Raw genomic sequence first — 24,979 nt, 5'->3', positions numbered from 1 at the left:
CTTGATTCCTAGAAGAAGAAGGTTTTAGTATACGTAGGAAACCAACGAAAAGGGCAAAAAAAACGTGTTTTCGAGGCAAAAAGCTTGTATTATAAGAACAAAGATTCAAATTTTACCCTTTCAAAGTATTAATTTGATTGATTATTGTTTTTATCTATCTGGGTTTTTCTTGTTCTGTAGAATTATGGCTGCTTTTTTTTTTTTTTGAATTTGGACTAAACTGATAGGGGAGAAAATTTTATTTCATGTTCATGGTATTTGTTTTCTTTTGGATGGTGGAAAGCTAAAAGGTAAAGAAATAAAATGGTGCAATATAGATTTGTTCTTGACTTATTTTTTAGAATAAATGGATATGAGGGTATGTGACTGCAGCTGAAGATCTTTGGCCTTTGTTTTGGAGTTTGGATCCTGGAAAATGTTATTTAGCTTTAGGTGAAGATGAAATTATATACCATCACTCGATAGCAATGTTGAAATGCTTAGATACAAAGAGGAAAACTTGCATTTTAGTTTCAGTTACTCATTGTTATGTACTTCAAAATTACTCAAGGAATAAATTACACAAATTTGATTTGCTTTGGAACTGTTACTTTGCTGGTCTTTTATGTTATTAGTATTAGTGTTCAGTCGAATTGTATGATCGACCTAGTGGTCATCAGATACACTGCTTCAGAGAATTGGTTTAGTTTCAGGTTCTTATATTTTGCTTTCATAATATAACAAATCGATACTTATGTTTTAAGTCTTTGTGAAGTTTATTTGACATGTAAGAGAGAATGTTGGAGAAGCATAAAATAGTATTTCTATTTTGAACATTTCAAGCTTTCTTTTTTGGGTGATAATACCCCGGTACCAATATTATTCACTTGACCAGCTGTTTTCAGTATTTTTATACACAAACCTGTCATTTCTACCCAATGCATACATTACTTAAAACTCTTCATTTTTGTTAAGGTATATATGTCCGACACTCATGTTTGATACATATTTGGATGTAGGTATCCACCAACATGTGAAAAAAACTTAGAAAAATTGAGCATGCTCTTGTTGGATATATACCCATATACTATACTCATTCCCGAGTCCAAGTAATATAGCGTGGTGCAGTTATAGTCATGCTAGATAGGCTATTGTTATGTTGGTTGTGCTTTTGCTTTCACAATATTGATTAATTGGACAGCGTACAATATAAATTTGCAGATGCTTTGGTACTTGAATGGCCAAAAAGGAAAAATAATTGACATTAGCTGCAGTTTGTTGTTGTAATATGATTCCTCATTCCTGTTATCACGGCCAATATTGATTTTCTTCGACTTTGTGATGAAATTTCTTCATTTTCCTTGCGCATAAAACTTTGATTCTGTTTCACAGTACCTTGGAATCACTTACTTCCGGAGAAAATGGGTGGGTTGCCTACACAAAATACATCTACGTTAGCTTTGCCCGGCTTGCAGCAAAATCAGGAATCAGCAAAACCAACAACCGGTGCAGAATCAAAGCCAAAGAAGAAAATTTGCTGCGCTTGCCCCGAGACAAAGAAGCTCAGAGATGAATGCATTGTACAGCACGGTGAAGAAGCTTGTGCAAAATGGATAGAAGCTCATCGTATATGCCTTCGTGCAGAGGGCTTCAATGTTTGAGATTTGATACACAAAATTTATAGAGTGAAAACATTTAGTTACAAAACCATTTACACATATTATTTGAAAAATCTAAGAAATAAAGGACAGATACATTTTCTTGCCCTATTGATGTTGGATTCATCCCAACTGTTAAATTTTCATGTATTTTCCTTTGTTATGAGGCTGTTTAGCCTTATCTAATCTCTTGGAACAGCCACAATACTTTCATTTGTAACTGGTTTTAGTTCAGACATTAATGGTGATAAAAATGCTTCATGTATATATGTTGTTTCATCGTAGAGACAGAGATATATATAGTAAGGATAGTTCATTAACCAGATAAGGCCATAAGCATAGCCATTACATCATAGTAAAGGATACAAAGGTTAACTGACAGATATAAGTCACCACACAAACTACAACAGACACAAATTATTCAACCGTAAATTCATTATTTAGATCCCTATATATGCCATGACCTGAAGCATGACCATTGTATGTTGGCTTAGTGGCCACAGGTGCAGTCTGTGCAGCTGCAGACAGTACCGCACTTGCACTTGCCATCGTTCTCAGCTGGAGCATCCATCACAACAGTGTTGATGTAGCTGCAATTAGAACAACAGAACAGATTATATAATTAACATATCATTTCCCATATTTAAGTTTCTTGATTCTCCGATTATAATTAGGATCCATATAGCCTCTATTTTTCCAAAAGCATATATCATCCTCTAAATATTTGAGAAACTTGTATCTTGACACGTATAAACCAACATCCAACCGTCAACCCGAGCTCGAGTAACATAGTTATGGATGGTTCATATATAAAATTTGCAGATGTTAGAGATTCAGAGTGCTTGAAAAGCCAAAGTATATACCTCTTCTCAGTCTCAATGATCATGGTGTTGCTGTTTCCCTTCCTGTAGGCATAGAAAAAGCATCAAAAAAAGGCCTTAGTTTTAATACCACACAACTTTGACATACAATAAACATGAAACAAACAATATAACATACACAACAAGACATTGTTTCAGCTCGTTTAAGACATAGTTTCAAGCAACAACACAAGGGTGAAGGTAAGAGCATCATGGATTACTTACGTGCATTGGCTGCGGTCAGCGCAGTCACAGTTGCCGCACCTGTCAGACATGGTGAACGTGGGAAGTTTTTTGAAAGTGAAAACTTGGGGTTTTTGAGTTTGTAACTTGTGTTAAGGTAGCTTATAAGATTGCAATGGAATGGGTTTAAGAGCATGGTGATGTATTTATAGATGGTGAAATGGGGGCAGTGCAGAGGGAGGAATAGGATAGTGGATATGTAAGTAAGGCCCACATAGGCATGAGAAAAGCACACGCCTCTCGAGGAAAAGGCATAAGGAATCTTCATAATGGAGGGGTTGGCTTCCTATCCTCCTCTCATGTCCATCTCATTTCTCTTTCTTTCTTTTATATGTATTATCTCCTTTAATTCAGTTTAGGTTAAATTAAAAATTGTTAGGTGAAGGTCAATGAATTCTTGGTAGATCTATTCTTGGCTAAGGTCCAAAATTTTGAAATCTCGAGTTTGTATCCCACTATTGAGAATTGGGATGTGTGGATCTTCTTCTCACAGTTTTTGTGTATATGTTTTATGTGGATTTTATAAGATTATTTTTAAATTAGTTCAATTTTTGTTTGGTTCTTCTTAAATTACATTATAATTGATTGGTCATATATTTATACTTTTGTTATAGTTATAACTTGTACATGTTTTGTACTTGTACTTGTGAAACTTTCAAAAGAAATTGTTAGGTGAAGCTGAAAAGATTTTCAGAGACCAAAGAATATTTACACTATTATTTAAAGCTTTGATTGAGTTTATGTTACCCATTAATTCGGTCTCAATTCAGTTGTGAAATTATCAAAAATTCATTATTATTTTTATTTTTATATATACAATTAAGAAAAATACATGCACATGATGAGATTTGAACCCAAAACATTTGAATTTGTAACATAAAGTTTTTTATTTCCATTGTATGTATATATAAATGTTTAAAGTAAAAGAAATTATAAAATATATTTTATTTTATTTTTTTGGTGAGCTACAAGTGGAGAACAAAACCCTAACAGCAATGCGATTAGCGCGACTATTATAAGAATATTTAAAAAATCAAGTGTTATGAGTTAGATCAACTTTGGCTAACAATTCTTTTTCCTCTCAATCTTGATTTAATTCGATGATGAACAATCTAAGTGTAAGAAATATTAAATTTAATATTAATATTGCAAATAATATATAATTTTTCATAATAAAATATGAATTTTAAAGTTTTATAGTTAATTAAAAGATGTATAATATTAGTAAAAATCAAACTAAAAACTTTTGGAGGTCAAACATAATTTACTATTTTTGGATGATTGTTTAAAGAACTAAAATCTAATTTTACAAAAAAATTATCCGTTGCAATCATTGTTATTGCAACATGCAATAGGACCTAGTTTTTAAGTACGTTTAAGCGGGTGTGATCTTCCAATTTAAAAGTTTGAGAAAATTTATGGGTTTAAGTATAATATGCATTTAAACCGCGCTAAAATCTACGTTCTCCTACATGTTATAATAATAACTATGTCAAATAAACTAAAGCTCAATTAAGTGTATACTTATTTTTTAATATTCAAATTTATGATTTTTAATTTTTTAAATATATACGAAATAAAAAATATAAAAATAGACGAGATAATAAATTATTTAACAGGATAAACGATTATTTAAAACCAAAATTAAAATGGACACCTCCAACTAAAGAAAGATTTAGGGGGGCTGGCAGGGGCCTCAGACCCCTAAAATATAAAATTTTTATTTAGGTCATTAAATTTTTTTAAAAATTTTAAATTAATAAAGATAAAATTATACTTTCACCTCCTAAAATTATAAAAATTCAATTTAATCTTTTAAAAATTAAAATTTCATTCAACCCCTTTAAAAATTTATTCTTACTTCACTCTTACCCTCCAACTATCACCATCAAAATCTTGGCTCTTCGTAGTGGTACTTTATTAGAGAAATTGGAGATATATTTCAAGATTCTGATGTATTTCTTTTCAAGATTGATAGAAAATTTCTTGATGCTATTGTCAAAAAGTTGTAGGAAGGAAAATGGTATTCTACGAAAAAAAAGAAGAAAAAAGAAGAAGCTTTCAATTTTAATTTCAATTTTAATTTGTCACTGCATTTAAAATTTTATTTATTTTGAGCATATATATATATATATATATATATTTGTATAAGCATAATGTAAGTGGCAGTTAAATCATTCATGATTACATGCTTTGATAAAAATATTTGTGGGTTGAGAATCTTATATCTCATCACCTCTATTTTATTTTGTTTTTTAGAGGAAATTTATTTAAATTTAAATTTCTTTTCCTTTTAGTGGAATAAAGTTGACTGAACATTTACATATTTTTCAGAATTTCCCATATGTTGGATAACACTTTGGTTTGCAATGTCAAAATAAGAATAAATTCATTTTATATTATATATATGTCTAGTTGCTTCATCAAGTGAATAATTTATAATAAAAATTAAGAATAGATTGTATGAAACTGTAATCCCACGTCATTCTTATCCCTTTCTAATAAGAGAATAACAAATCAGATTTTTAACTTTTTCTTCTTGAAAAAAAATCAAATCCAACTAAAAATGCTAAAAACCAAAAGAAAAAATCTGATTTGTCATCCTCTTATTGAAAAGGGATAATGATAATGTGGAATCGAATTTTATACAATTCTTTCTCAAAAAGAATATGGCATAATCTTTAATATTATTATTTTGATGATTTTTATTAATTTATTAAAATTTTGGAAATGAGTATTCAAGTCCCTACAACTTTTTTTTTGGCTTCTTTAAATTGCAAAAGAAAAACTAGAAAGTAAAATGATACTAATTTAATACATAAAAGATATATTTTTCCTTGTTCTTGATGAAATAATTTTTAAATAATAAATAAAATAAAGATAAATTTTAAAAAAATTCCCTATCAAGATCATGCATTTTTCTCCCACTTTCCATATGCCTCTAAGAGTGTAGGTCATTGGTATCTCTATTCCCCCACGAAAATTATTTGGCATAAAGGACCTTAAATATTCACCATCCAAATTTAAGGCATCTCCCTTTGAAACACTGAAAGAGAATGTGTGTACATATATATATATCTTGATAAGATTTGTTGATGCTAGAATTGAGTCCCATTAACTTTTCAGAATTATCATCTAAAATTTGATTTAATTTAACACATTAAATCAATTGTATGGGTTGTAATAAAATTACACTCATATGCATATTTTTATCTAAATCTGAATTTTCAAAAAATAATTTTGATTTATGTTTTTGTGACACAGCCCATATCTTATAAAATAGATTGAATCATGATACTAAATAATTTTATAATGATGATGTACGAGCCTAATTAATTTAAATAAAAAAATATTTTTTACAAAATAAAATTTAATTATAAAATATATAAAATATTAAATATTTTTAAAATTTGAACAGCAAAATGGGTTTTTTTGGCTGGTGATATTAAGTTTTTGGAAGGTGTCTAAATCATTCATATTTATGAGAAAAATGAAATAAAAAATAAAAAGGAAATAAAAAAAGAGAGAGAATAAAACCAATGATGAAAGAAATAAGTAGGAGTGTAAATTACTCCAATTTCTGTTATAAGTTTATCTTTTGAAGTAGATTGCCAATAATTACAAACCAAAGACCTTGTTGATAGTGGGTTATGGCAATTGCTTCTTCAATTTGCTAATGTTACATTTGGATAATTTTCAGATATGGGGTTGCCTTCCTCACTAATAACTTTCCTTTCTCTTTTTCACATTACATGTCCATATCAAATTTTGTTGGATTGTGTGAAAAAATCAATTTTTTGATAGTATGATGATTCGTTTGTATTTTGTATTGATTTGAATTTATTATGATTATGATTATATTGTATTTATATTTATAAATTCTCAAAAAAAGAAATGCACACTTGAAGCTCTCTTTAAATCCCACAATTAGACTACTTATTTATAAACTTACAAAACTTCAACTCTAAATAAGAGATAGTGAGATGATTATAGGATTTATTTGTTGATCACCATATTAATTATCAACAAAATAACCTTCAATTATCACCAAATTGTGTGCATTGACCTCAAACTTTTTGTTTTGCTCGATAATTATTAAATAAATATAAAGTGAATGATATATTGTGTCAAAACTGACACCTTTCAAATCAGTATTAAGTACAATTGCAACTTCGATCAAATTTTACTTTTAAATTAAAATAAGCTTGTATAATTATTCTCAAAATATTAATTAATTAATTAATTAAAATTAATTAAAATAATAATAAAATTTCTCAACTTAATTCTAATTTCATTAAAGTCATGATAACTTTACCATATTAGATTCTATGAGTAAATATATTTAATTGTCTTATTTACTTTGAACAAATGCATCTACCGCGAACAGTATCTACCGCGAACAGTAATTCATGTAATCTATTTTTCATACATCATTTTCATCCATTCATCAAAGTGGTTCTTATCATGCAATCCATACAAATTATATTGAGCTAACGGAGAGACCAATCAGACATATATAATTAGGGCTTAAATAATTTGTAAGTAAGCTTCTACTCTTCGTCTATTAATCACAAATTATTTAATTATAAAGTCAATCCACTAAAATTACTATCACTAATCTCTCGTTATAAACCATTGAAAGTAACTTAGAGTTATGCTTTTTTTCCAATGACCTTGTCACTTGTATGCTTACTCTTATAGGATACCTTAATTCCTTTGGGTTAAAATTCGTTGACCCAATTTGATCTTATTTTGTCTCATGGTTATCATTGCATCTTTCATGATGAAAAAAAAATGCTAACAAATATTAATGATAATTATTCATTCTAAACGAATGACCTACGACCAAGTTCCTTTTTCATAATTCATGTAGTGCCAATGAGAGAATACCATTTACTCTTTAATCGAGCTATGAATTTCACTATTGTAGGTTAAGTCATGTCATACATAACTCAAGCACCCAGTGTACTAACTTTTGGCTTCAATATCAATGGAGCATTGACTTTCAATACATCGAAGTATATGAGTTAGGTACTAGGGGTGAGTATTCCATTGAGTCGAGTTGAATCAAGTAAAAAAATAAAAGTTTGTTGAGTTGACAAATCCTATTTTAGCAACCAAACTCAATTCGAATTTTTTTCAAATCGAATCAAATCTAGTAAAAAAATTTTGAGTCAACTCAGCTCGAGTTAACAAATTATATTATTTATACTCAATGTTACGTTTATATGGATCGATTATTTAACTAGTAGATGAAGTACTAGATTATTTAACTACATAAACAATACAATTGTTTTGTCTTTTAACTTAATAGGTTAACATTTATTAAAATAACGTAGTTTTGCCTTTTAACTTAATGGTTTTGAATTTTAACTTTTAAAAAAATAAACATTTATCAAAACGATATAGTTTTGCCTTTTCTTATTTGAATTTTTGGATAACTCGAATTGTAATTCATATTCAAGTTAAACCAAAAAACTTAATTTTTTATTCGAGTTGATCCGAATAACTTGATTAACTCAAATAACTTGAACTATTTAATTCAAAATTAAATTTTTTATCGAGTTTTTCGAATCGAATTGGATTTTGCTCACCCTTATTAGGTACACATGGTCAGTCACTTACTCAACATCGAGGTAAGTCACACCATAAGTGTCACAAGTGAATAAATCCATAAACAAATCCAATACAAATTCTACTATTGGGTTCAGTCCAATGTATTGTCAATTTAGACAATCATATCTATGTATCTATTTACGGGAGTCAACTTCTTCGATACTCATGATAAAGTGTCTCCCCAATTAGATTTATAGACAAAATCATAGTCCCTATAAATCTATTTCTCATTTTGATTCTCATGGATTACTAATATAAGTTGTCTTCTCGCATCATAATCCTACCATATAAAGCAACTTAATATTAGTTAAACCTTTAGGTAATCAATAAGTGAATATTTGCTTATTCATTTTACTTTTTATGCAAAATTATTGAGGACAATTATACGAAGATTAATGGTGAAATTTTATTTATTTAATCAATTTAAAAATTACAAGTAGAATGATAAAATCATAACACAAAATCCTAGCATTCTTGATTTGGCAGTAGAAGTTAAATAATTGCTATTCTTCATCCTCAGTTCCTTCAATTTCTGAATCATCATTCCATGTGACGTAAATGAATTTATTTTTACCAGTGTTGGCACACTCAAGCTTAGAATCCTCATAACATCTACATTCATGGAATTGAATTTCTTTCTTCTTATTTCTGTTTTCTACCATAATTCCTTTGTCTTTATCATTATATTTTGGAAGAAGAGATAATTGTTCTTGAAACTCGTCAATAAAGGCAGTTGTGCCATCAAATGTGTCAATGCCAACTTTCACATTAAAAGCTATGCTCTTATTCTACATGACTTTGGCTTTTCGAGCTTCCACTAGTTTTATTTCAAAAGTCTGTAATGAACCTATTGGTTCATTTACACGCATAGTGCTGTCAACTGTGGCCTCTTTAATCGTGTCACCTTAATTGCAAAACACTTAAAAATATTTATTGTCAATAATTAATTATGTCACAAAATTTAGCATAAAATTTAAAGATGGTCTTATAATCAAACATTTGTAAAGATTAAAATCTAGTGGTAAGTATCTGAAGTTTTGATAACTCGACTCTAGGAATTCCTTCATAGGTGGTTTAAAGATATTCCATAGCCAAAATATATTTTTGAAGTCCTTCTAAATTCATGTTGCTTTACCCTATTGAAATAGCATACAATGCTTTTGAATTGAAGTTCACTACTTTATCTTCTTTAGATATTCAGGTAGCTTCAGGTTTTGAGGTATGTGTCAAAATCATACTAACAAGAAGAGATGAGTAACAATTTTGACTTACTTCATTAATAAAGAGAACTAAGAGTTTTATACAGATGAGGAGTAACTATTAGCGAACTGATTAACTAACTGTTAACTAGCATAACTAACCCTTCTTAACTAACTTCTGTTTAACTAGTCGTTACTCCTAATATTCCCTTTGCTAGTCGATTTCCTCTCTGTAAATTCACTGTTATTAGGAACAATTCGGAGCTGACTCCTGAACTTATAATATAGTCCTACGGATAATGGTTTTGTCAGCACATTTGTAATCTGTTCTTGACTTGGAGCATGCCCTACTTGAAACAATCCACTGGCCACTTTCTCTCACAAAAAAAATAAATCCAACTCAACATACTCGAATTTCGAATGCATGACAGGATTTTTGGCCACTGCCACAGCAGCAGAGCTATCACACCACACCAACCCTTTTCCCTGAACAGGAGCTCCCGATTCAAACAACAATGATTGAATTCAGACCATTTCGATAGTGACATGAGCAACGTTGCGATATTCCACTTGAGACCACCTGGTGTTTCCTAGATTTCCTCTAAGAAAGATACAGTAACCTGAGGTTTATTGACAATCATTAGTATCAGACCCCTAACTAGCATCCGAAAAACCTTCAAGCAGAAACTTAGATCTCTGAGTAAACTTTATGCCATAATCCAAGGTTCCTCTCAAGTATCGAAGAATTTGTTTCATAGCCTTAAAATGCAAATCCAACGATTTGTGCATAAATTGACAAACCTTATTGATAGAGAATGCTATGTCTGGCCTGGTAATGACGACGTATTGTAAGGCACCAACTATGCTTTTATAAAAGTGTGCATCGTCAACTGGAGTACCTTTATGAGCAGATAAGCGACATGTTGTGACCATAGGTATTGGCAATGCATTGGAGTTGTCCATAGAGGCCTTTGTTAGAAGATCTAGGATGTACTTTCTTTGACTAAGAAAAATCCAATCTGGAGTATAGCTGACCTCAACACCAAGAAAATAGCTCAACCTTCCCAAATCTTTTGACGAGAACTGAACATCAAGTTCATTAACAAACTGATCTATAGCTTATGAGTCTGTCCCAGTGATAATGATGTCATCGACGTAGACAAGAACATAAATCAGTTGAGACCCTGACCGATGAATAAAAAGAGAGTTGTCAGCCTTCGAAATAGTAAATTTTGCAGCTAAAAAGAAATTTCTTAGCTTGTGGAACCAGGCATAAGGTGCTTGCTTAAGACCTAGAGAGCTTTCTTCAAACAACATACCAACTGTTGACTACCATCCCTTTGTTGCTCAAACCCTGATGGTTGCATCATGTATATTTCTTCCTGCAAGTCATCGTTTTAGAAGGCATTGTTAATGTCGACTTGCCTGAGTGTCCATCCCAAGGAAACTGCTAAAGCCAAAACCACTCAAATGGTTGTTGGTTTAACTACAGGGCTAAAAGTTTCCTGAAAATTGATGTCGACCTTTTGGAGGTAGCCTTTGACAACCAAATTGCCCTTGTATCGAGTCACCTAGCCATCGGCATGTTTTTTGACTTTAAAGATCTATTTGAAACCCATAGCTTGACGATGTTCAAGTAAGGGTACCAGATCTCAGGTATCATTCGCGAGTAAGACCTTGTACTCAACTTGTGCAGCTGCTATCCAAGTAGGACTTTGAAAAGCTTCAATAATAGACGTAGGCTTCTTCTTTGTTAGAACTGAGGTGAACAACTTAGGCTTATAGATGCCATTTTTCGATCGAGTTTGCATTAGATGAGTATTCACATAAGGAACAATACGAGTAAGAAGAGCAGACTGATAAAAGGATTGACATGTGTACCTCCTAAACCAACACCACTATTAGAAGAACGTAGACCCGAAAAAGATGGAATAGATCCTACCACAGGAGAGGATATGTCTTGTTCGAAATCTGAATAATTTTGGGCTGAGGGGGTAATAGCTACCAACAAGGGAAGACATGATTTATGATGAGAAGATCTAATTGAATTAGACCTAGAAGATAAAAGGAAACTATTTTTGAATAGAAATCGTGACTCATCAAATGTGACAAGGCGAGAGACAAAGATGCGGCCATCCGTATCAAGGCACTGGTAGCCCTTCTGATTCGATGCTACTCTAATAAACACATATTGTTTGGACCAAAATTGAAGCTTGTGTTACTGAAATGGCCATAAGTAAGGATAACAAGTGCATCCAAACACCTTTAGGGAAGAATTATTAGGACGGACCTTGTAGAGCACCTTATACAGACTTTGCTTCTGCAGAACAGGAGTAGGGAGCCTATTCATCAAGTGAACCGTATATACAAAAGCAGACGACCATAATTCCAAGGGTAAAGATGCTTGTGCAAGAAGTGTCAACCCTATGTCAACTAGTTGGCGATGCTTTCTTTCAACTACGCCGTTCTGCTCGGAAGTGTGGGGATAGGCAACCCGATGTTGAATACCAAGTCAAGACAGCTTCTTGGATAACGACCAAAACTCACTTCCCCCATCAGTCTGAAGTATCTTAACAAAGTAACTAAATTGAATCCGAACTATTTCATGAAAGTAAAGAAAACACTTGAATACTTTGGACTTTGATTGTAGAAAATACACCCAGGTATACCTGCTATGCATGTCCACAAATGAGACATAATAAACAAATCATTAGACTTTAGATGAGCAGGGCCCCAAACATCAGTTTTCACTAATTCAAAAGGCAATGAGTACAAAGTCTTTGAAGGACTAAAAGGCAGCTTATGAGCTTTGCCTAAACAACATGCTGAACAAACATTAGACAAATTTTTGCTAGTGAAGGGAACATTACAACTACGTAAAACATCTACAAGTACATTAGTGCATGGATGGCCGAGTCTATTATGCCATAATATAAGAGAAGATGTAAGCTGAGTTGAATATAGACTTGTCAAATTCGACTGTGAAGATGCAACAAGTTTGTTGGAGCCCGAACCAGATACATCAAACCTGTAGAGGCTATCATGCATGCGACCAATTAGGAGGACCTTCCTTGTTCGAATATCCTTCACAAAACAAAGCAAAGGGTAAAACTCAAAATATACAGCATTATCCATTGCAAACTGACTAACAGACAGTAAGTTCTTGCATATAGTAGGAGCATAAAGCATATTCTTTAGGCGTAAAAGTCGAGAACCAACCAACAAGTTAGAAGAGCCTACATTAGCAATCGAAACAGAGGCACCATTCCCCATAGAGACTTGTTTCATACCTGTATATGGAGAAACAGAGGAGAGGGTAGTCATATCAGGGGTAATGTGATTAGTGGCCCCAGAGTCCGGATACCAGGCCTGATCAGGACTAGCAGAAGGAGGCTGTCGAGGAGAGGAATGAGATGAGAAGATGAAGGATGAGTAATATAGACTACAAGTGTGAGACATATGAGAGTAAGTAGGAACAGAAGGAGAACCTCCTTGATCATTAAACTAGTGGTAATTAATTGACATTGAGTGATTCGAACCAACACTTGAAAAGTTCTCATCAAACCGGCGATAGCACGTCTGAACCAAGTGACCAATTTTGCCACATAACTGATATTGTGGCCTGGTCCGTTCGTCCACTGCCACGAAACCTACCATGAGACCAACCACGTCCTTGCCTTCGGTGACCATGTCTGGACTCTTGCGAATAGCTGGTAGGAGCACCAGCATGTTTTGGACGTTCAGAACTGTCTTGCTTTTGATGGGACGCCAAATTGGCCTGTAAGGGAAACTCTGCCAATGAGGCCAATTATCGTGCCTCACAGTCGAGAAGCATTTCTGTCAACAAATCAAGTGACATAAGAGTGGTAGAGGCAACCACACGAACAGACTCATACTCGATTAAGAGACCAGCCAATATAATACTGACTTGTTATTGTTCTTTAACCATACTACCGACATCGATGAGAGTATCGCTTAAGCTTTTCACTTTGGCCAGAAATTCTTTGACGGTAAGACCTACTTTCTTGAGAGAGTAGAGTGTATGATGTATGCTTGATAGCTTAACACTGGATTTGGCCCCAAACTTCCTTTCAATCATTGTTCAAATATCAAAGCTAGTCTTGGCCAACATGAAATGGACCAAGATTTCATCGATAACTGTTGAAATGCAGGATTATCAACATACTGACCTTTAGGTCCATGTAGGTGAGAAAGTGGAACAGAAACCGTCCCTAACACAAACCTTTCAAGATCATATCCCTCAAGGATTAACAAAATCTGATACTTTCATAACAAGAAGTTGTGCTCCCCAAGTTTAATCGTATCATGCTTAGAGAAGCAATGAATGTTCTGTAGAGTTGTATTGATGGGTGCTTGAGAATGAATTGCTCCCTCAATACTAGACGAGAGGCGAGATGTGTCTCCTACAGAAATAGGTTCAGTCTCCATGAAGAAAGGAAAAAAAAAACTAGCTACCTCAAGAAATCTAAAGCTCTTAATACCATGTCAAGATCATACTAACAAGAAGAGATGAGTAACAATTCTAATTTACTTCATTAATTAAGAGAACTAAGAGTTTTATACAGATGAGGAGTAACTATTAGCTAACTGATTAACTAACTCTTAACTAGCATAACTAAACCTTCTTAACTAACTTTTGTTTAACTAGCCGTTACTCCTAACAGTACGTACACTATTTTTTTGAGTGTAATGTGGCACTCATCCAATTAGAATTGATCATCATGCTTTCTCACCAGTGGATTTTAGAAGAACCCTTATTTTTGCTTTCCAACAACTATAATTAGATCCATCCAAGAGTGATGGACGTACGATTTAACCACTTTCCTTCAAACATTTCATTGCATGACTATCATATGTAAGATCTCATAAAATGCTTTATGTGTATGACTTTGATTCCAATTGAAAATGCAACATTATAGAGAGTTGTGTCAAAAGTTTTAGGTACATTGAGTGGCACACAAGCACAAAAGAATGAAAATTCTAAATATAGGAAGTTGTTTATGTAGTTTGGTTTTAATTTAATCTACATTTTCAAGGCTTTGTCTAGAGAAGAATTCCATTACTAAATCTCATGCTACAAGAATTGATTTAAGCTAATCTATTCTAATCTTTAAATAATTGCAGCCTCATCAAATTAGTACATTTAGTATAAACTCATCCTCGCTAAAAGTAACTCTTTCAGTACTTGAAAACAAATCAGTTAGAGGTGAATAAAAAGCATAAAATGCTCGAACTCAATTGTTGTGCTTCTAGATTTCCCTCAATCTTACGACTACATTGCTTATTTACAGGCTTACAAGACTTCAGCTCCAAACAAGAAATAAATGAGATGAACATATTATTTCGTTCTTGATTTTTACCATATTAATTATCAATACGATACCCTTGAATTGTCACCAAAATAATTTTCAATTAATCACAAATTTAATCACCAAATACTCTTCAAATAATGTTTAGCCGAAAAATTCTCTATCTTATTAGCCATGACACTTTTTATATGCTTATCATAATCCATCAGAGTAGGTTTGACCCGTTAGGACTGTGTGCATTGAAGTCTTTACTGTCCTCAAATTACATCTTGAGAATTATCAGATAAATCATTGTAATGTTGCTGTCAACTAAATTGAATGATACACTATGTCAGAATTGCCAACCTTTCAAAGCGGCGCAAATCTGCCTTATATGTATGCAAAGAGATGTGCCAACATATGCAACCATGCCGCAGCCTGTGCATAAACACATTTCATTTGTGAATATTTTGCAAAATGTTAAATCTATTAAATAAGTTTAGAGAAAATATGAAACACTTCATTGAAAGCTTGACTGAAATTATAAAATCATATACGAGGAGAGATTCACTTGCAATGATATAAAATTAAAGTGATTTTACATATTTCCTTTAACTTTTTATATAATCAATATTTTAAAAATTCAACCGTTGAAATTATGAAGATATTTATACTTGACATGCATGTAAATTTTTGAGTCGACATGATATCTTTATCATATTGATCTAAAATATTATCTATATTAATATATATTTAACGGTTGAAAGTTTTTCTCATAAAATGGGTAGTTAGAAAATTTTAATTTATGTCAAATTGACATACATGATCTACATAAATGAAGCATGAAATTCAAGGTTAGATTGTTAAAATATTAATCATATAAAAATTACGAAAAAGTATAAAATTATTTTAATTTTATACTGATGATTCTCATCATATATTATTTTTATTATTTGTATACATCATATTATTAATCTTGTTTAACTCGGTATGATTTAACATTTTGTTTTCAGATAACTATCAAATTAATATTACAAATTTGAGAAAAAAGTTTAAAATAGTATGAATAAATCTAAAACCACTTACATCAATCATGAAAATGAAGTGAAATTTAATTTAAATCAAATTAGGGTTCTTGGCATATCAACTTTTAAGAAATTTACTACTGGTTGATAGCCAAGCACCTGAGATGTTTTCAACCATTTTATATCATTTGATGAGTTCAATTTTATGGATATGGATTTAAGAAGTTTGAGCATGGAAATAGGGGAGATGGGCAAGCAACTAGCGTTTTTTATGTTGAGATTTGAGAGTAGGGTTTTCAATCTCTTATTTGATTGTATAAATATATATGTTTGAGCAATTACAAATGGTAAAATCAAACAATATGACAATAACATATAATAAAATTCGAAAGCTCACCTATATAATTGTAGATAGTAAATTTTGAATCTTAGTATTTAGGTCCCAAGATTTTTGCTTTTATCAACAACGCTATGACCTCATTAACATATTATAGTTATTTGTAAATGTCAAATTAATATAATGAAAAAAATGAAAGAAAATTTTGTCTCTTCCGATAACTCATATCTAATTCTTAAATAGAAGGAGAACTCGTTGTAGCACACTCGAACTCATGTCCTCTTGCACTGATAATAATATCAATACCAATCGAGTTAAGATTCATTCTACATAATCTAATTTTAATTATTCATTAAACTTTATTTTCTCATTTTACTATAGGGAGAATTATGTTTTTACGAGAGGTTAGTTTAATTTGATGTTTATCTTATTTTTTGGTAGTAAAGAAACCGTAAAAGCAATTACAATAAAAAAAAATTAAGACAAAACAATATTAGAATTATTTCGATGTTCTATCAATAAACTCCAACATTGAAATTGGGACCATCTCAACTATTCGCATACTGTTGGTACCAATAACTAGTATCTTGGCATGTCAATCTTCAATATAATAAATTTGTTCTAGTTTAATGTTAATTTGTTTTGAATTTTTGACTTAATTTCAAAATTGTTGGAATTTTTAATTAGTAATTTGATATTTAATTCTAATGGGATAGTTTTCTAATTTGACTTAAGACTCAAACTCACGTGACACGTCATTCAAAAAATAACCTTACGTGACACGTAAGAACATTCAGTACCAAAATGGTAACCAAAGAAAGGAGCTGATTATATATTAGCTAGGCGCTAAGCCGTAATGTCTCTTTAAGAAGGTAAAGGGAAAAAATATATTGTTTTTTTTTTTTTTGTATAATCACTGAGAAGGGAGCAGGTAAGAAGCCGCCGTCGCCGCCGTCGACTCGGCTAACAAATTATAATTATTTCTTAATTTTTTATTTTGTTTTGTTTGATTAATTAAAAAAGCATTTCTATAATGATTTTCTCCTGCACTTTCTTTAATTTTCTCACTGTCCAAACAGGTTGGATACGGCTGCTTCTTTTTGTGTTTCTCTGAATTCCGGTTCCTTAATGGACCCCGAAGTGATCAAGATTCCTCCTCCGATTCCTCTCTCTGTTAAGTCTAAAAATAAACAGGTCACCCCAAGCAAACTTGTCTGCTTTTCATTTTTAATTTCGCTCCCATTTTTTGAACTTCATTCTATAAAAATGTTTTTTTTTCTTTTTTTGGAATTTTTAATTCGAATAGACACAGTGATCGCTTCGTTTGTTACTTTTTTGATCGGTTCATTTTCAACTTTTGATTGATTTTATTTTTGTTTTGGATCATTTTTTTAGTATTTACAGTGAAAACTTATGAGTTCACTTGTTTATTACTTAAGCCATACCCATTGGAATGTAAAACTATTGGAAATTTAATTTCGTTTTAACGTGGAATTTTGTGGATTAGTTACTCTTTGTTGGTGGGGGTTATAGAATGACCACATTTGTAGTAGTATTATATGTTCTTTTAATAACCAGAAGACGATAATCAACATAGATGTATACTAGAATAGATGTTTGAAGTCAATATAATTGGCTTCAAGCTCGTTCGTTAATGCTCAATTGTGGATTGGTATATAATCAGGCAGCTTCTTAGGGCCTCTTTACATTTTTAGTTTCAGCTAATCGAGATCTATCACAAATAAAATTCTGAAGATGGTATTTGGTCTTTAATTAGGTACGAATTAAGTTCTGATACTGATAATGTATGTAATTCGTACGTGCATTATCTTGGTTGATTGTGTAATGAGCTTAATGTTAGATATGATCTTATGCCTTCGTCTGAAAGTGGGAAAGAGAGCACACCAGGTGGTTATTTTATCATGAAGCATTGACATAGATTGTATAAAATTTTGGAAAAGCATTCCTGTTGATGACTATTATTTCAAGGTTAAGGTTGGCTTTGATATAAAGTAACTTTTGTAGATACACAAAACCACAAATCTAGCTATTCAGCACAAATAAACATCTAACATATTATACAAAAAGAGTCTTCCTCATCTTTGAGAAATATCTTCTGTATCTCAGGGTTACTAAAACCTTTCTGTTTCATATCTTGGCAGGTTGCTACTCATGAAGTAATTGATGTTGATAACAATGAAGATTCAACCGACACAATGATCCTTGATGAGGTAGTTGATATACGGAGCAAAGGGAAGGCTATAAAAAGTAGCTCTGGTGTTTGCCCTGTTATTAAAGCTGAAGTATGTGAAAGATTGGATTTTTCTTGCAGTTGTTGCTGTTTATCGTGCCTGGTATTAAATTTAATGATGCACATTTGGACTTATCATTTTGTTATTTACTTTTTCCCTATTTTTTCTCTACAGGATTTTGTGGCTAAATCTCTTGGTTTGATAAACAAGGTTAAACCTCCTAAGCATTCTATCCAAGGATCACAAAATATATCTAACCTTGATTGCAATTTGGCCTCTAGTGATGAGCTTTTTTATACAAATTACATTAATGATTTCATGGATGCCGGTAAGTATGCCATGTTGCAAGAACATTTTGATGGTGTTGAGCTTCCTGCTGGAGAAGATACATCCATCCCATGGTTTGAAAATATGACCATTGAGGTTCCTGATGGATTAGAGGCATCCATCCCATGGTTTGAAAATATTTCAGAGAGTAAAAAGAAAACTTCTCATGGAACCATCTCATCGACTACTAATGCAAATGACAGTTTACCTTTCTTGTGGTTACAAGATCCTGGTCATATCAATATGAATGCAGCTTCAGTTAGTAATTCAAGTTCCCTGACCCCGGATGATCCTTTGAGTCATTCTCCTGGTGTAGCAAATCTATCTTCACCTTCATTATTTTCTCAAATTCTTCAAAGTCAGAATTCTGCTACTTCACAAACTATATCTAGTATTCAAGATCTTCCAGTTGTGCATCTGCCTGATTTAACTAATGGTAATAATGCGAGTCACCGCATAGAAATGATATTATCTCATGCAATCATGTCCCCTGTAGATACACCAAATCACACTGTGGTTGCAGAACCATCCTCACCTTTTTGGTTACCCGTAGTGACTCCGGAACAATTTTTCAATAAGCATAGTATCTATTCAAGTTTTCCTGATCTAGTTCATGGCGCATATATAACTCCTGAAGAAGTGGCAGACATTAGAAATCAGAAAAATGTAGATGAAGAAGCTATCCTCAGTAAGCTCCGACTTTTTAAACAGTTTGATACTGTTGAAGATTTTTCAGATCATCACTATGCTTCCAGTGGTGCTTCAACAAAGCAGGTGACTAGCTTTTCTAGATATTCTCTGGTCTTCCGTTTCTCTATTTTTATAGTCTTTATTTTTCATCCGATAAACTTGGTTTCTGTTTATTCTATTTTCGACAGCCACCGAAGAATTGGTCAAAGAAGATCCAGGAGGAGTGGAAAATACTTGAGAAGGATTTGCCAGGTGAGTTTTAGCATTACATTCTTCTCTGGGAGAATTTTCATTTGATTTCTTGTTATTTCTTTTCTGAATCCTGTTTCAATAAATCTGTGGTTTAGTAATCCTGCAAACTTGGATTGTGACTCAAAATGCATATTAAGTTTTCGATGCAAAATTAAACAGTTTAGACCTTTGACTCTGATTTTAACAATTTTCTATTCTGCTGGTGAAATGTATAAATAATACTTTGTTTTTCTTATTTTATCTTATTTTTATTGTTTCAACAGATACTATTTTTGTTAGGGTTTATGAATCAAGAATGGATCTCCTAAGGGCTGTAATTATTGGAGTAGAAGGCACTCCTTACCATGATGGTCTCTTCTTCTTTGATGTTTTCTTCCCTGCTAGCTATCCTAAAGAACCACCAGTATGTAATTAAGGGTTATGAATTTGAATATTAATTTGCATCTTAATGTGATATCTGGTGTACGTGTTTGGTCCGATGACTAGGAAATTGCTTGTTTCAGCATGTTTACTATCACTCTGGCGGACTTCGACTCAACCCAAATTTGTATGACTGTGGGAAAGTTTGCCTTAGTCTTCTTAACACCTGGTCTGGTAAAAAGAACGAGAGATGGATACCTGGCATGTCAACTATGCTCCAAGTTCTGGTATCCATTCAAGCTCTAATCTTGAATCAGAAGCCTTACTTTAATGAGCCAGGTTGGGAACGTCTTAGTGGCACACCAAAAGGTGAATTAATGTCCAGGCAATACAATGAAGAGACATTTATCTTGTCACTAAAGACAATGATCTATTCAATGAGGAGGCCTCCAAGGGTAAGTTGAAAGAATTATTGATATCAATTTCAATGACAACATATGGGAGTTGGAATGTAATTAATTACCCTTGCTTCTCTTTGGCTTAAAATTCTTATGAAAATCCTGTTTGGCTGCAGCATTTTGAGGACTTTGTTGTCGGCCATTTCTACACGCGTGCTCATGATATTCTTCTGGCATGCAAAGCATATATGGATGGGGCTCAGGTAGGTTGCCCGGTAAAAGGTGGTATCCAAGATGTCGAAGAAGGTGAGAAGAGTTGCTCACCGAAGTTTAAGGTCTCCATGGCTGGATGCGTAAATATGCTCGTGAAAGAATTCACGGTTTTGGGAGTCAAGGATTGTGAGAAATTCCTTGTTGCCCCTGAATCTCGAAATAATGGAGTTGATAGTATGCCCATGGCTGCTGCAAATATGAACTAGCTTTTGAAACCAAAAATTCTGAAAACTTGGCCAGAATGGTTTTTATTTATAAATTTTGCACAGAAGTTCAATTGATTTGTTATCAAGTAGTTGAGGAATGTAACTTCTGCTTTCTTTCATAGGCTGCTTAGAGATAGTTTTGACTTTGTACATTGATGTATATAACGATGGGGTTATGCAGTAAATATACTGTCAAATAATCTTTTTTTTTTTGTTAAAGATAAAATATAAATAAAATTAAATAAAAACTAAATATGTAAATAAATATTGGATTTGGATATTTGAACCTGTTATTTTGAAAATAGAATGGATTTGATACTCTCTGAACCAAAATCAATACAGATTTCTCAATCCTTCTAAAGTTTTCATGAGTTATCTTTAGAAAAACAAATATTTTATTACCATTTCATATGTAGTTTTTGGATCAATGCTTTCACATTGTTGGCTTATCTTTTGCAGGTTTCTGTAAAAACCAAAGCGGAAGGAGTTTGTATCGAAGTCTACCTTGATCTTCATGCTGTCTTTATGTGTGCCGAAAGTAATCCGTATTCGACATTTGTGTTAGACACTTTGTTCAGATGTGAATACGTACTGACATTTGTTTGAGTTTGGATATCATACAAATATGATGAGAATAAAGGAGATTTTTTTTTTTTTTGGGTTTTGTTTTGAATGCAAGATGGGGCGGACTGCTCCATGCAAAAATTCCAGTTCTGCCGGGAAAATACTTAATAGGACAGATTCAATCACTTAAAGACAAATTCCAAGAATAAATTAGAGCTTCACAATAGCATAGCTGATTGTTTCTTCATCTTTGATGCTACAATGTCTATGAAACCTTCAATAATGATACAGGTTTGTAAGCTCACAGTCTTCTTTTTGTTCATTAGTTTTTCTGCAAAATCTGTGTCATTTGCTGAGATTGTATTTGAAGAACCCAATGATGATGAGAGTAAAGCTTTCCAATCTGCCATGACTGAAGTGAATGTATACAGTGAGAGTGAATGTGAAGTCGCTTACTCTGATTACTGCTCTTCAGTTGTTCCCGAATCAGTCACCAACTCTAAAGCTTACACTCAGAGTTTTGGAGCATTTGATGGATATGAAACTGGTTATTACATTGGTGGAAATGGAATTCTCAACCCAAAGATCAACACAATCTCGAATTCCTTCTCATTTGAAACCAGATATGTGTCTAAAACTGTTGCAGATGGTGTCTGGAAGATTGAGGGAAGCTTGATGTTCTACGAATCATATGATCCGATACCAAGTCCATTTCATTTGAAACTCCATGGGTTCTGGTCTGAATTTTCTGGGAATCTCTGTATGGTTGGAACAGGTTCTGCTTACTCCAAACAGGCTAATCTGCTAACTCCTGCAGCAGTTTTCAGGCTTAGAAATCTCAGGAATTCGAGTAACATCACTACTTTGATTACTGGAACTTTAGAGAGTTTAAGTTCTAGTGATGGGGTTTACTACTTTGAACCCATTTCTGTTGTCATGTTTCCTTTGTTGAATTATGAGTACACTTTTGACTTCAGAGAGTTTACACATCAGTTTTCTGGTGAAAGAGATGGCCTGAAGTATTTGGCATTCAATGAACTTCCAAGTAGAAGATTTTGTTCAATGATAATGGGCCATGTAAATGAATTTAAGCTGAAGTACACAAGGGACTGCAGTTCTGGAAAGCAAACTTGCCTTCCATTTGTTCGGTTGAATGGCTATTTGCCTCATTTTCTCTCATTTTCAAGCATTAGGTGTTCAGAGGTTGAAAGGAGAATTCGGGTCTTGATAGAATTTAGAAACACTAGCCATGTCGGAAAATACCCTTCTTTCAATCCCAACACAACATTGATTGGAGAAGGAACATGGGATGATAGGGAAAACCAGCTGTTCGTTCTTGTTTGTCGGTTTTTAGACATTGGAGAATCTTGGTCTAACGCTCATGTTGGTGACTGCACAACAAGGTTGAGCTTTAGATTCCCAGCAATCTTGTCTATCAGAGAGACTAGCAGTGCAATGGGGCAAATATGGACCACAAAAACCGCAAATGATTCTGGTTACTTTGATAGGACTACATTCCGAAGTACCGGGAACCATATGGTGGGAGTTCCTGGTTTGAAGTATGAATACACCGAATTTAACAGAGTAAAAAATCTATGCCTGAGAAAGGAGCAGCTGCTCCGGAACAAGGGACAAAGTTACCCAAGTGGCCATTCCACAGACATGAAATTTGACATGTTGGTTGAAAGTTCAGAGAATAAACATGGATGGGGTTCTGCGGATCCTCTCGCCATCGGCGATCAGTTATACAAGCCTTATTTGTTTCTGATGGATCTTCCTGGCACCATGCTGGAAAGAGCAGTGCCTGCAAGGCTTATGAATGTTAGCTATGAAGTGAGCATCACATTGCAAACTCCTATAGATGCAGCTAATGGAGTTTATGTTTCTTACATTGAAGAGAAAGTGGAGATTACAGCTGAAGGGATTTATGATTCTGATACTGGAAAGTTGTGTATGGTTGGTTGCAGAAAGTTGGGATTTGATAACCAAGTGTTCGAAAATGCTTCTGTGGACTGTGAAATTCTTTTGAACTTCGAGTTTTCTCCATTAAAACCAAATCAAATTGGAGGATATATCACGGGAAGCATCGAAAGCACCCGGAAAAGTTCTGATCTTCTTAAATTTGATCGTCTAGAAGTGTATTCTGCTATCTACAAGACCGATCAACGAAAAAGTTCGATTTGGACAATGGATCATAAGTCTACAACGGTTCTATTATCTAACACACTAATGTGCATCTTTGTAGGATTGCGGCTTTATTATGTGCAGAATAACCCAAACGTACTCCCTTCCATTTCACTTGTTATGCTTGTGATTCTTACCTTGGGCCACATGGTTCCTCTTGCACTAGACTATGAAACCTTGAGCTCAAACAAGCAACACCGGAACATGGTTTCGCCTCACAATGGTGGATTGATTGAATTAAATGAAGTGATTGTGACGGTAGTTATGGTGGTTGCTTTCTTACTACTACTTTGCCTTCTCCAATTAACAGCCTCAGCTAGATCACGTGACAGCAACTGGAAGTCCTTGCGGTTTGCGGAAGAAATGACCCTAATTGTGATTGCATTTCTATATGCTGCTGGGGCCAAACTTACACTGCTTGTTGCCAGGGAGAAGCGTAGACCGGATGTTGCATTGCTTTACTCTTCATCCGTCGACTCCTGGTATCATTCCATCTACAATGACTTCAAATCATATGCAGGTTTAATCTTGGACGGCTTTCTTTTGCCTCAGATACTTCTCAACATGTTCTCAAACTCCAAACAGAAGGCACTCAGTTGTTCATTCTATATCGGGACCACTTTTGTTCGATTGCTGCCACATGCATATGATCTTTATTGCAATCTCAACTCTGTTTATTACAGGATGTTACAAGTTTCCGTGAGTCCTGACCGGTGTTTTGTCTCCGCTGCTTGGGATGTTACAATATTTTGGGGGCTCCTCCTGCTTGCTGCAATCATTTACTTGCAGCAAAAGTTTGATGGTCATTGCATTCTTCCATCCAGACCTAGGCTGTGGGAATCACATTCTGAGGAGTTCCATTCGTAACCGAATCGTGAAGTCTGAGAGAAACTGGGTGCGGCTTTCTCCCCTTACTTCTCAATACATTATTGATTACTATTTTCAAGTCAGAATTTTACTCTTAACGAGTGATTCATAGGTGTGAATGGTAAATAATGAATGTGTAGAAAGGTAATGGAATGGATCTTAACTCATCCTGAATAATAGTGTTTCCTAGCTACTGTTTGAAATAATTTTGAAGTAGAAAAGAAAGGAAAGATCTATGAATTTGTACAAGAAAAAAGTAAATATAATACATGCTATTGTATTTTTATTTCCCGTGGAGGATAGGATACACCCACCCCACACCTTGGGGAAGGAACAAAGCCAAATAATTTTCCATTGAGAAATTGGCTACCCATTCGTGA

At 33.3% G+C, this 24,979-nt stretch overlaps 2 protein-coding genes across 5 annotated transcripts; both read left to right on the top strand.

Annotated features, from left to right (window-relative positions):
- Positions 1-17,039: 17,039 nt before the first annotated feature.
- Positions 17,040-21,623, top strand: LOC108470392 (probable ubiquitin-conjugating enzyme E2 26). Of its 4 annotated transcripts, none has more exons than XM_053020981.1 (8): positions 17,040-17,098; positions 17,306-17,420; positions 18,389-18,529; positions 18,653-19,579; positions 19,684-19,747; positions 20,011-20,150; positions 20,251-20,562; positions 20,682-21,184. In XM_053020981.1, exons 2-8 carry the CDS (start codon positions 17,355-17,357, stop codon positions 20,982-20,984), a joined length of 1,953 nt encoding a protein of 650 aa, XP_052876941.1. In that variant the 5' UTR covers positions 17,040-17,098; positions 17,306-17,354; the 3' UTR covers positions 20,985-21,184. The 4 variants fall into 4 exon arrangements, with proteins under 4 accessions (XP_052876941.1, XP_052876942.1, XP_052876940.1 ...); XM_053020982.1 differs by adding an exon at positions 21,444-21,623 and having other exon boundaries at positions 17,070-17,420; positions 20,682-20,811; XM_017771679.2 differs by having other exon boundaries at positions 17,084-17,157.
- Positions 21,624-21,809: 186 nt separating this feature from the next.
- LOC108472349 (uncharacterized) lies at positions 21,810-24,599 on the top strand. Its single transcript, XM_017773832.1, has one exon. The coding sequence runs from the start codon at positions 21,810-21,812 to the stop codon at positions 24,597-24,599; it is 2,790 nt and encodes a 929-aa protein (XP_017629321.1).
- The last annotated feature ends 380 nt before the right edge of the window (positions 24,600-24,979 follow it).

Source organism: Gossypium arboreum, chromosome 11 (genome assembly GCF_025698485.1).
Source record: "Gossypium arboreum isolate Shixiya-1 chromosome 11, ASM2569848v2, whole genome shotgun sequence".
NCBI lineage: Eukaryota > Viridiplantae > Streptophyta > Magnoliopsida > Malvales > Malvaceae > Gossypium > Gossypium arboreum.
This window is presented reverse-complemented; position numbering and strand designations above follow the sequence as displayed.

Excerpts from the sequence above, each read along its gene's own strand:
- LOC108472349 (XM_017773832.1), top strand. The coding sequence starts at position 21,810 with ATGTCTATGAAACCTTCAATAATGATACAGGTTTGTAAGCTCACAGTC.
- LOC108470392 (XM_053020981.1), top strand. The coding sequence starts at position 17,355 with ATGGACCCCGAAGTGATCAAGATTCCTCCTCCGATTCCTCTCTCTGTT. Across the intron at positions 18,530-18,652 it reads GCCCTGTTATTAAAGCTGAA|GATTTTGTGGCTAAATCTCT; the intron begins GTATGTGAAAGA and ends TTTTCTCTACAG. Across the intron at positions 19,580-19,683 it reads GTGGTGCTTCAACAAAGCAG|CCACCGAAGAATTGGTCAAA; the intron begins GTGACTAGCTTT and ends TATTTTCGACAG.